Source organism: Mycteria americana, chromosome 2, assembly GCF_035582795.1.
Source record: "Mycteria americana isolate JAX WOST 10 ecotype Jacksonville Zoo and Gardens chromosome 2, USCA_MyAme_1.0, whole genome shotgun sequence".
NCBI classification, from domain to species: domain Eukaryota; kingdom Metazoa; phylum Chordata; class Aves; order Ciconiiformes; family Ciconiidae; genus Mycteria; species Mycteria americana.
Genome location: NC_134366.1, coordinates 109,181,185 through 109,194,266, shown reverse-complemented (window position 1 = coordinate 109,194,266; position 13,082 = coordinate 109,181,185). Strand labels below are relative to the sequence as shown.

The 13,082-nt window shown below is 47.9% G+C and overlaps 1 protein-coding gene across 3 annotated transcripts in view; it reads right to left on the bottom strand.

Moving 5' to 3' along the window:
• The window catches only part of RIPOR2 (RHO family interacting cell polarization regulator 2), a 69,616-nt gene extending 65,398 nt beyond the window's left edge, over positions 1-4,218 (bottom strand). For all 3 annotated transcript variants that reach the window (XM_075494249.1, XM_075494250.1, XM_075494251.1), the window contains exon 1: positions 4,109-4,218. In XM_075494249.1, coding sequence (XP_075350364.1) covers positions 4,109-4,169 — 61 coding nt within the window. In that variant the 5' untranslated portion in view covers positions 4,170-4,218. The remainder of the gene's footprint in view (positions 1-4,108) is intronic.
• Between the last annotated feature and the right edge of the window lie 8,864 nt (positions 4,219-13,082).

Here is a 13,082-nt window from a genome sequence, read left to right as displayed (position 1 = left end):
CTCCTCCCGGGGAAGCCAGGGTCTGCCAAGAGAGCTGACTCGTGCCCAAATCTCCCTCCCTCCCTGGGGCTGGGAGCCGCAGGAGCCTTCCTGGCTCCTCAGCTTAGACAGACCCGAGAAAAACCCACGCCTGTTTGGCTGCAGTGATGAGGGGAAGCCTTGTGCTAGTGGAAGTGATTTCTTTTTAATGAAATGTAACATCAGAATCTCAGGCACTTAGAGTCACTAAAAATTAAAAAGCATCTTCCCCAAAGTTAGTGTTTTCACCTAACAAAGGTGTAAGACTAAACTGAAGTCACTTGCCTTGAATTAACATCGTGAGTAAGGCCATAAAAGAAACGAAACATATCACTGCCTGTACTTTCAAGAGGCTAAAATAGTTCCTTCTCTAAACTTTTGCATACTACAGCTGTGCCCTGTTAAACGATGGCCACGTCGCAGAGGAGAGGGAGTTGCGCTTCACTGAACTTAAGCACAGTCATTCGCAAAGGCTCCGCAGATCCTTTGAAGGAGATAACACAATCTAAGTGCAAGGTTGTTATTAGAAAACAAGAAAATTAACTAACAGATTTCCTTTGAGGATGAACGTTTTGAGGATTTGAATAGCTATTCCAAGAGTCAGCCTGATTTTTCATGAAGATATGTGTACTATAGCTTGTCACACCCGGCTCTGTGACTTGGGTTTTCAATGTACAACAAGGAAAAACAGTGCTATTGGGGTATAAGTAGATGAAAATGGTGGAATTATTAATAATGGTGCAGAAAACGGTCATTTTCAACAAAAGTTTTTGTTTGCATGTGGGAAAATACCAGTGCCAGCTTAAGGTCTATATCAACGGGAAAATTTTTTTTCCCTTTATCTTTCCCAAAGGAGGATTTTAAACTATAGCTTTGAAAAGAGCTATCCAAGGAGCTCTTTGCTGATTTTTTAAAAAAACTTGAAGCACCAGAGGATTTCCCGAGAGCTATGAGTTAATGTTGTGTCGCTAACAGTGTGATAGCCTGGCAGTGGTCCTGGCCTCGTTACGGAATAGCTGATATAGGAGTCATATAAGCAAAATTAAAGGAGATGGAATACAATCAGTAGCACTCATTAGGGTTTTATAGAAAATAGTTGTGTTGATAGTGTTCTTGGACTTTTGTAAGAAATAAGACTTGGTACTGCATGAGATCTTGACTAAGAAACTTGAAATGGAGTAGATCAATTTGGGACATGCTGAATGAGTCCAAACCAAGTCCAAATGACAGATGTGACCCAGCTGAGGAATCATCAGGGATGCCAGTTTCTAGTGAGGACCTGCACAGATTGGTTCTGTCCCTATGGGATTTAAATCTTTTTATGTCAGTGACCTGAAAGGGAACTTCAAATAGTGACTGACTGAATATGCAGATGGCACAATGTCTGGGGAAGTGGTAAATCACTCCGAGAACACGCTACTTGAGAAAGTGAGCTGATTCATCTGGTTTTAGTACGGGCATAGCTGGGAGCAAGGGAGATGATAAGCCATAATTATGGGATAGCATTGACCCTGCTCTGAGAAATTTTGTCACTGAAAGACTTGAGGATTATAGAGGAAAATCTGATGAAGAGGAGACCCTCATGTGATGCTGGGACCCAAAAGGACTCCAGCAGTCCTTGTACATATTAGCTGATCCTTGAACTGATCCTGAGATATATATCTATATTTATAAAGTACGAGTGAACAGATTGTATAACTTCTGGATTTGTTCCTGGTGTAACAGTTTTGGAGCGGTGGGCTCCATGCTGGTGTCCACATCTCCAAGGGGATGGTCCCAAGAAGAACCATGAAAATGCTTAGAAGTTTAAAACTCACACTTTACAAAGAAATACTGATTGATAACAGTCTGCTTGGCAAAGGGTAAGAAAGAGCGGTCTGAATACAGTCTGTGGATAGTTACATGAGACATTTATATGTACAAGCAATAGTGAGTTCTTTGCTCTCCTGGACAAGAGGGCAACAAACTCCAAAAAACTAGACAAATCAACACTAGAAGAAGTAAGATGCAGCTATCTTTATCTGTGACAGTAGCTAGCCATTGGGACAAGTTAAAAAGGTGGATGGGAGATCTGCCATCACCGCTTTCCAAATCAAGCCGGATGTGGAAAACAAACCGAAAAAAGCCCACACCCTAAGAGCTGTGGTCTGTGCTGAGCTGGGAGTCGGAGTTGAGCACCTGACAAATGCCTCCATCTGGCCTGAAAATCTGCGACGGAGTTTTGGCTGGCATTGCCTAGGTCTCTGCAGCATGAGCAGGGTGGGGGCTGCCCTGTGACCGAAACAGGCACTGCTCCTCCCCGCTCCCATCCCACCCAGCCCCGGGGAGCACGCTGGGTTGTCCAGGGTCAACACTGCTCCAGAAATAGCAGCCAAAAAGTTGATGTTTCCCTGCTAACCCTTTCAAGAGAGAGGAGAGGGGGCTGAAGGGGAAGGCTAGCGCTGTGCCTATGTTGTTTGGACTTTCCAGCTGGCAGGTTTGGGAGCCAACAGACCCTCTGGCCGAGAGAGCAGCTGGGGTAGATTTGTTCCCGGTTACACGGAAAGGAATTGACGAGGCTGTCACCAACTCATAGGATAACTCAGGTGGGAAGGGACCTCAGGAGGTCATCTAGTCCAACCTCCTGCTCCAAGCAGGGTCAGGGAGAGGTTTTAAAAATGTTCCTGCCTTTGAAAAGCCAGCCTCCTCTAGCTGTTGCTGGATCAGCCCTGCCAGAAACAACTTAGCTGAGAGGCTGGAAAGGTTTCTTAAGCACTGTATCTTTCCCTTCAGATAATGCAATATAAATGCCAAACAACCTGCACACGTTCCTCTCCTTCCCTCCTACGTTTCTGATTAAGAACATAGGCTAGAGGTTTCAGAAACAGCAAGGAAGCCTAAATCCCACTGGCTCTTCAGAGCACTCAAAAATGTCCCTATCGAGTCCGTTACCCTGAGAAGTGGCATCCACCTGGGTGAGGGCAGGATGCAGGGAACGCAACAGGGTACTTTCAATGCCAGGTGATCTGCCCAGTGGCATCGGGTCTTCCCTGGGCTACCAGGATTTTTTCCTGAACGCAAATACTCTGACCCCTGCTTTCTGCAAATCCATTGCCCTTCTGAGCCCAGACTGGGACACAGGACGAGGAGTGGGGGCATATATACATGAGAAATGTATTTGAATGCAGACAGTACATCACTGGAGCTGCTTTCTTTCCTGTATTGATGCCTTTCACTGAGGCTCAGATAACTCGATTTGGCACTGTTCACTGCTAAGTCTTCCATACCAACCGCAGCTGAGCTTTGTTTAAATGAGGTTTGCTGAAGCTGTGCTGAAAGTGAGTTTAAAGGTTCACGGTCTTTGGAGCGGATCCAGGCAGCTCTTTGTGCCTGCAACTCCCTTGGAAACTGCGGAGGGCTGGGGGCCGGGAGAAGATTTGCATGAGCAAGTTCTCCCCCTGGTCCCCGCTCGAGTGCGAAGGGGAGCAGTGAGCAACGGCAGAAATTAGACACCGGGGGCCAGATTCTTCCTCCTTCCCTGGGTCGTCTCATCTGCCTCTCTGCTATTTTGACCGGGTAGCGCTCGGTACACGTGTAAACAGCGGCACAGGATGCAAGCAGTGAGGAATCACGCTCCGGCAGAAAGTTTTAGGGATAAGAAGCTATGGCACTGCCTCTGTGCCCTGGGTTGTGGCGGTTGGAGAGGAGGAGGCTAATTTTGCTCAGATAATTTAAGTAGCGAGTCGCCTTTAGCCCCCGTAAGGAGCACTACTACCTTAACGACAGCTGCACCTGCAGTGTTGAATGTCCAACACGCTACTTTGCATAGTGCAGCCACTGTAGCAAACACACTTGGTGTCCCCCCAGCTTTCTTCTTCTGCAGTAACCTCCTTGCTGAGGAAGCAAGCTGCTGAACCAGTGTGAAAGGTATTTTTATTGTATCTGGGGTGCTTTTGTTCTCCATTCTCCCAGGAGAAAAAGAAAGTCTGGTCACCCTGTGACCTTGGAGCCCATAGACAACTGCAGATTTACCCAAGAAATACCACCCAAGCTAGAAACTGGTCTCTCGTCTGAGTAGGAGAAGGATTAGCTTAATAAAAGATGACTTTACCTTCCCCAAAGGCATCATCTTCTTCTCCGGGTGCAGTCGGATCTTCTTGGGCGTGCTGCATCGTGGCGAGGACGCAGCTCGGGGAGCAGCCAGAGCCGAGTGCTTGAACTGGTTCCTACGCTACAGCTCGACTATTTCCTTTCACAGGTTTCCTAAACATTTTGGTGGTAACAGCTTCCGCATCTGCACTTACAAAAATAGCCTCATTCATATGAATACCGCTTCTTGTTTTTACGGACAGCCTTTGAGATGATTTTTGAGGTGGGGTGTCCTTACTGCTGAGAGAGAAGTTGATTTTGAGAGCAGAGGCAGGCAGGAGGGGCTCAAAACGCACCCTGCCCTGTCCGCTTGAGTGCCGCTGCGCAGCGGCAGCCCTGGCAGCCTGGGGTGCGGGGGTTTTGCATATGAATGCGAATCCTTTCTGGTGGCAGAGATAGAGCCGGGGAACAACTTGCCCTGCTGGGCCTGCAGAGCAGCTCGCTTTCACCCCAGGGACAGCTTGACCAGAGCAACCCCCTGGGCTCTCTCAGTGCCATGTGTTCACAGGGCGTTATTTTTTATTTAGCGCAGCAGCAGTGGCAGCAGGTTCTCACCCACGCTGGGGTGACCCGCGACAACGGACATGTGGACAGGCGGGTGACACCTATGGTGTCACCACCATAGGTGACACCAGTTGTCTCATGGGCAGATGCACTAGCAGGGACACGATTCTTGCAGTTCGGCTTTCCCGAGTCACCGTCTTTGGTGCGTTACCAAACCTAAGTACCTTCCTGATGATCAGGTGAACAACAGAAGAACATCAAAGTAAAACTTGCTCTCTGTCAATAATAGGCATATTATTTTAGTATCCCTGGCACTACTGATTCTGCATCACACTGGTCCCTTCAGCAGCTGCATTTTCTGAATTTGATAAAGCAAGTTGACTCCCTCCCGCCAGGTCTCTCAGTTTATGAGAGGACCGTGCCTACAGACGAACTTTCTCTAGACTTGCACAAAAATACATTTGGGCTTCAGGTAATGTCTGAGCCTTGCATAGTCCTGCTGACTCCATTAGACCACTCAGGTGATATTCACGTGCACATACAGGCGTGGGACCTAACGCCGGTAGTCCCTCACATCTCTGCTATCAGAAGTTAGTGTGTAATGACAGAAAACCTGTACCGACTTTTGATTACTCAGTCTCATAATTGCATGTGTCGCCACACCCTTGAAAGCGAGACTCCCAGCACAGCAGCGGTGTTCACTACAGCTTCCGGTAGATGAGTCACAAGCAGATTTAATGAGCTCATCTCTAATTATTATGCCTTTTTCCTAAAGCTGTACCAGTGGGTTTCTGCAGGGCTGAAAATGGAGATAGCTGGTCTCCAGTGCACAACCTGAACTGGGCAAGATGGAGAAGTGCACAACTAGGCAGTGCACAACTTGAACTAGTCCAGATGGAGAAGACAGAAGATGGGATAGGTCCATTTGGAGCGCCTGACCTAACCCCAGCCCAGGCCTTAGAGCCATATTCATTAGCTCCTGTAGCAAATACTGTGGCAGCCATTTAGTCATCCTAGGAAGGTGAAAATCCCCTTCCCAGCTCAAGCAGAGCCTTCCCCTGGGTGCAGGGTAAGGTGCCTCCCAGTCCCTGGAAAGCGGCACTGCGTCCCACAGAGCTCCTGCCTCTCCCTCGCTGTCACGTCGGGCGTCTGGGCTGTGCAACCTGGGGGCTGCAGCCTTGCCGGGGCTGGGAAGCTGTGTTTTCCTAGGTGGATGCGGCCGAAGCCAAGAGACTCCTCCTAGGAGTGGTTTTTGGTGGGGTGGTGTGGCTTGACTGCCTGGTTGTTCCTCTGCCACAGCAGCAAGACTCCTTGAGGAACTCCGCTGCTAGGAGGCACCGCTCTTGCTTTGCTTTGCTTTAAAATTACGCTTGCTTAAGTCCCCGCTGAGTGAAGACGACAGTTTGGCCCAACAGGTAAGAGAGAGGACTTGATTCTGGCCCCGCTGGACAGGCCTGGGGAAGTCACTTCTTTCTAGACTGCCCCTCTCACCCTTTTTCCTGCCCGTCTTACGTGAAGTGATTTCTTCAGGCAGGGACCGTCTCTGATCAGGTGGTAGCTGCACCCTATTGCACTCAACGGGAGAGTCCCTCTGCCTCAGTAAGGCCCTCCTGCCATGGTGGTGAGTAGATGAAGACAGTGGCCAAAAGAGAGTAACACCATTACGGGGTGATGAGGGGAAACAGAGCAGAGGAGGGGATCAGTAAGAAACAGGAGAGAGGTGTGAGAAGAGGAATAACAAGATGGAGATGTGAAAGCTGCAGAGGAAAAGCACCGATCTGGAGGGAGGGGACGCCAATGCAGGGGGACGGCACCTCTCCGGGCGCTGCCTCCTAAAGCACACCCAGGGCCAGAGCTGGAAACCGCTGAGCTTGCAGAGCCTGGTGGGGCCAACGCGTGAGAAGGTTGCCAGGGGTGAGGGAAAGGAGAAGTGCTGAAGGAAAGGCAGTCACAGGGTGTACCTCGCGTGAAAACTTCCCGGCAAGAGCGGCTCCCGGCAGTGGGCAGCCGCTGCTGTGTGGTTTCCTCGAGACAGCAGGAGGTGGATGGGAGAAATCTTGAGCCCCTTGTAAAGTCAGTGGGGGCTGTGGAGCATGTCGGTCTCTGAGGACCGGCGCGGGCTAGAAGAGGCTTCGCTGTTCTTGCTGAGGAGGTTTTTTGGCCTTGATTAGAATAAGTTGTAAGATTAACAATGCTACACAGAGAGGCGAATGACTCAAAATACATAGCCAGCCTAGCAGGAAGAAACCTGGAGAGAATACCCTGCAACAGCAATGCTAACTTTCCTGTGTTGCCCTGCAATGGGAGCTCATTTGTAAATCAAGCATGGGAAGTTTTAGCCATTTACCGCTTCCTTCAGCAACACGAAGGAGCAAGCCACACTGTCCTGGTTATCGTGGCAGCTCCCTTTTGTGCTGCATTTCCCTGGGACTTGAAGTTATTTCCTTACTCACTGTTTTCAGTCAGCCTCTCCGGATGCCTGTTACCTTCACAGCCCTTTTTTCTTTTATTTTTGGGAATTAAAAGGCATCAAAAGCTGTCCTCTCTCCCGAAAACAACTGTCACCAGAATGAACACACCAGCCGGGCTGGTGATGAATGGTAATGACTCAGCCTCCGTTGCAGATGCACAAAGAGGAGTCACTTTGATTCGTTCCCGTTTGCTACATCGTCCCTTGACGGCAGCCTCACCGACATCACCCGCAGCGTGAGATGTTCCTCCAGAAACCTGTCCCGCAGGGGAGCGCGGTGCGCTTTCCCTCGAGATGGGATAAGTTAGCACGGACAGAAACGTCCCTCCTCGCATGGATGCCCGGGCCCCCCTTCTCCCTGCCCCATCTTTGCATTTGGGGCAGCATAATTTTGCCCTGCCAGTTTGCATGCCCGTGTCTGCTGTTTACTGATCCCAGCCATCCAGCCTAACAAAGTGGCTTCCTCCCTGCTTTATTTTGTAGCATCTCAGCTTTTTTTTTTTGCCCTCTGTACCCACAAGAAGTACTTTTATCTCGTTCTTGTTGAGCTGTTCCAAAACACGGTAACTTTTCACCTGTTGGCTAACGAAGCCCCACTCCACAGCAAAAAAAAAAACCAACCCTGAATCAATTTTGCAGTCACTGCAAAGCTCTCATGTGTGTGTTTTTCATGTAACCACATCTGACGCTGCTCTCAGAAAAAGCCACCACCCATCCTCTAAGAACCTGTCAACAAAAAGTGGGGGAGACTGGGGAAATGTCAAAAACAAGGGTGGATCAAGCAAGAGGAGGCAGCTTTTAGAACACCTCCTTTAAATCACCCCAACCTTACTCTTCTTCCCCTGGAACTTACTTCATTAGAATTTCTGACCTAGGAGAAAAATCCAGTGTTCTGATGTTTTATCTTCAGCTACAGGACTAAAAGCCAAGACATTCTTTATGAAAAAGAAGTGTAAAAAATTGTGCCATTTAGCAGTGTTGGATGGGGTGGTTTTAATTCTTCCCTACCTTAAACTACCAACACCTCCACAAGCAGCAGGAGAGATGAGTTGGCCATTTTCTGCCCTGCTATGCTGGTGCAGAAGGGAGGTGTCGTAAACAGCTTCAGCCCTATTCACGTCTCCTCCTGCTCCAGCACAAGGAGGATTCCCAAGATACAGAAAGTTGTGTGTCAGAAGGTTAGTTAGTGCCCTCCTTTGTTCTGGGGCTATTTTGGGGGTGAAGATTGCATTTGGGGGGATAACCTACATGGAAGACAAGGAGGAAAAACAAAGAGATAAAGGAAGGGCAGATGACCCTAAGGTGGAGACAGTATGAAGGAGAACATAGGAAAAGGTGGTTGACACTAGTTACTCGTCAGTTTGGGAAAGGGAGCGTTCACAGGGATTTAGAGTACCTTGTAAAAGTTTTGCTCTGCATACTGCTGCAGTTGCAGTTCTCCCAGTAAACATCCTCCTCAGAAACCTGAAGGATGGAGTTACAATAACTTGTCTAGCTGTTAACTCATGGGCAAGTTACAGGGACTCCAGGGACTTTAGATCGTGTTTATACAGTCTTGTGTCAGTGACTGACTGAGCTTAGTATACTTTTCTCTTTGCCAAACTCTTGAAACTTTTTGCACTTTTTTCCCCAAAAACTAGGCTCGTAGGAATATTCAGTTCCAGAGAAAACTTGGGAGAAATTCTCCGTTTTCTGTCCAGGAGGAGAGTCAGCAGGCCAGGACGGTAGAAGACATGACTCACTCCACACAGCTTCACAGACCTTAGGAGCCCTGTGCGCAAATCTTCGTGAGGCTATAAAATACACGCTGCATATTTTGGAGAGCTGAAAAACGGGCAGGCTCCAGGAACCGTTCACCCAGAGGAGAGGACAGTGGTTCCCGAGGACCCCTGTACTGCGTTAGACGGTGGAGGTGAGCTGGGTGCATGAGCTGGCCTCTGGGAAAACGGAACTCTTGTGCCAGGGAGGTTACGGTGCCAGTTTGGGATGTAGCTCAATGCACTTGAGCTATGCAAAAGCCACGGTGGGAAGAACCGCAGGCTGGCTTCCCTAGCCCAGCCGGTGCCCACGTCCATCTTGGACAGCTCAGTTTGGGGGCCTGGGGAGAGGTTTACATGTGGCCTTGCAGACGGTGCCCCAGTGGACACACACATTGCGGTGAGCAGGAACCACAACACACGTGTCGTTGGTGCCGTCCTGTCTCCCTTCATGTTCCCTGCCATGTTGTGTGACGTGAACCCATCACATGCCCTGGAGGTGAGTTACACGTGTGTCCATTCAGGTGTGTCACTGCAATCCACAACACCTAGCACATCCCACCACGCCCATCAGAGGTGACTTCGGCTTTTTTCTGCTGCTCTTTTACGCCATTTTTCATTCCAGTATCACTTGGCCTATGAAAGTAAATCATTATCTTCTCATAGCAAAATACTATTTCAACTCAAAGGGAGGAAGCAAACCAGCCTAGATTAAATCCCTACAGAATGAATATAATCTGGAAAATTGTACTCGGTAAGTAGTTCCCAATGGTTCATTATCAAAAGAGTTTTAGGTAGTCCTGCGAGGAGCAGGGTGTTGGTCTAGATGGTCCTTATGGGTCCCTTCCAACTTGAGATGTTCTATGATTCCATGATGTGTGATTTTGCAGGGCTTAGCCTCGGATCTGGTATTATTCAGTATATCCTTTAATATCCTAGATGGATATGATCACACTCGTTACATTTGCAGATATCAGGCTGCCCAGGAGTGTACGTACACTGGAGGACAGAATCAAAATTCAAGCTAATATTGACAAACTGGAGAAGTGGTCTGGAAAAAATTAAATGCAGTTCAAGAGAGAGAGCTGTGAAGTACTATGCTCAAGTGAGAACAATCAACCTCATAAATGCAGGCTGAGGGATGGCCGCTTAAGTAGCACTTTTTTCAGAAAAGAGGCTGGAGGCAGCCAAACTTGAGTCAGCAGTAACGCCTGAACACAGCAGACAACATGCCATCAGGTGTGAACAAAGCAGAGACACAAGGTAATTCTGTCACTGTGGTGGGGTTAGCAAGGCAGGTCTGCCAAGGCAGGACACAGCTTTCAGGCATCTCAGTTCAAGGAGGATATAGACCGTTTGGTGGCAGTCCTCAGAGGAGCGACAAGACTGCTCAGAGGGCTAGAAAACAGGAAATTAAGGAAAAGATAGGAGGAACCAGAACCACTTCACTTGAGGGAGAGAAGATCAAGATGGGAGAGAAAAGCAGTCCTCAAGCCCTCTTCTCCGCCTCTGTGGTGCACGAGGAGTTATGGACTTAGGCTGCAGAATGGAGGAAGCAAATTAGGAAGCAAATTAAGTAGCAGAAACTAGGAAGAAGCAAGTTAGGAAAAAAACTTTCTAACAGTCAGGAGAGTGAAGCAGCAGAAGTCAGTGCTTGGGTGAGTCAGTGCTGAGTGAATCAGAGTGCTGCTTTAACTTACAAAGCATCTGTAGAGCTTTTGAAGAACAGAGTAGACAAGTAGCTATTGGGAATAATATAATAGATGGTTCTGCCTTAGGGAAGGGCAGTGGGAGGAGGGGATCTCTTGAGGTTAGGCTCAATGCTATTTTGCTAGAGCAGCTATTGAGTAATGCTGGATTTCTATTTGTTGGATTTATTTCTTAGTGACACTTAGCTGAGTGCTAAGTTGTCCCACTGCTTGAGGGTTCAGCACACTCCAGGGGCTCTTGGCTGGGATGGGAATATCTTTGCTGTTTCAACCAATTTAAGTATCCCTACCATCTCTGTCCTCCTGTAAGAAATCTTCATATCTGGTTGCTTTTGCCTTCATTCTTTCTTCCTAGTTATTTTCACACCTGTTCCTCTGTGATCCAGTGAGGTCACTGTCATCAGCAAAGAAGAGATGATGGATTTTTCATCCTTTGATGACTAAATCCCATGGATTTCTCTCAGAATTATTTCAGATTGTCTCCATAAATTGTTAAAGAGAAGCAGTCTGCGTACCGTAACAACACACAAACTAGCCAATGCTATCCCCAGCATAACCAACAAATATGCTCAATCCTGCTTCAATCCTGCATCAAAACCTTATGTCTTACTAAGGGTTACACATCAATCACATAATCTTTTCACCAACTTGAACAAATTCTAAAATCAACAAAAGAGGCCTATACCATCTTCTAAGGCCTATGCCAAAGCCACAAGACCTTCCCAATTTTCTCTACCATAGCATTTGTTAATCAAACATTTTTTCCCCAATAGTAATTTTCTTGGGTGTTGGAGGAAATACAGGGAAGAAACTCATCTCATTGTTCAGCTGTACGTCTTCCATCCCAGGCAAAGTATATTGCAAGTTGATTCACAGCAATATTTCAGTAATATTTCCATAAAGATACGAGTTCCCTTTCTTTCCCTCTAGGCAGACTATTAGAAATGGAGTGAAAGCTCAGAGCCATTTAATTTAGACTCCCAGGTCACACTGTCAGCCAAATGGTGCCTGTAGATGAATGCCTCTCCTTCACATTAAATTAATTCTGCTTGTAGACTATTCAGTTTTAGGGCCTTTACTGCTCTTCGTTGTGTACACCATTTCCAGTTTCTCCAGCTGCTGGAAGGAGTTCAGGAGTCAGCCTTCTCCCCTGGTCTTCTCTGCTTCTTCCAGCTCCAACCAGCACAGTGTTCGTTCTGCTGCTGTGAGATGGTTCTCGACAGTATTGACCCCAGGCATTTTGCAAGACAATGGGGTTTTTTTTCTCTGCCAAAAGAATTTTTGAAGACGTTCTCCCATGTTCCCACAAACTATGGGTAAGATGGGCAGCTTCAGTTGTGAGATGGCTCAGACCCTGCCTGGGGCAGCTGCAAAAGGAGCAGGCAAGCATTTCTCTAAGACAGCCTGACTTAGCCGCTTCCATCACCAGGACACTGTCAGGTCTCAGCATTTCCCCCTCACCCACAATGCATTCTTTTCATCAGTCCCTAAAATGCTATAAATCACTGTTTAACACGATTCTGCAGTTCTCTTGCACTTAGCAGGGCCTGGCAGACATAAGGAACTGCTGCTGCAAATAATGTTCCAGGCAGAAATATGAAATTCAGGCCATGCCTCTGCTTCCAAACCACGTTACAGAGAGGGTTCAAACACCACAGGTCCTCTCTGGCAGGGTTTCCTCTGCTAGCCTCTATATTTGCAAGAGCTGGAACAGCCCTAAACCTTGAACCTCCTCTGCGTTGTAGGAAGGCATCATTTCAGTCTAGCTCACACAGGTAACTGCAAATGTGACACCAGCTTCACCACAGGCTGGAGATGCCAGAGAGGTAGTTTGGTTTCTAGCCAAGCCTGGTTTCTGTGAAACCTTTGCTGATATCGGTCCTGACCTAGGTGCTCTCGCCCAGGCCATGTGCCACTCACACCTGGTACCAAAGTCCCAGGGGGTCTGAGCATTTCAGTCCAAACTTAGTGGCAATGCCAACACTCAAGCTTTTGATCCTTCCCCAGTTGCTTTTTCCGACCCATGCACCGCGGGTGACCATGGCACAGTTAGTTGTGGGGTTGTACTAAAACCAGAGCATCTTGGTTATAGAAAAATAAACAAATGGTTCTGAAGGATGGAAAACCTCTCATATTGCTGGTTTTGCATGTCACAGCAGAGGAGAACTTTTTTGTTAAGGATGCGGAGCTGAGATGGGCCTATTCTGTTCTGGCTTTCAGGCAACATTTCCAAAACCTTTTCTGAAAAATGTCCCCGCTTTGCATTTGCAACCTCTTGGTACATCGATGCCACTCTGGGATCGAGTTCTCTGAATAATTGCAACAGCAGGATTTACTTCCCCTTTTTCTGAAGCCCTAGAATAAAAGCATAGCTGAGAACGGAACCTGCGGTAAAGGAAATCTCACCGCAAGGGATCCCCACCCTGCTTGCCTTCCTCCTTGAGCAAGCGATACAGGGCATGCGCGGGGGCTGGATGTGCACAGGGCTGGTAATAG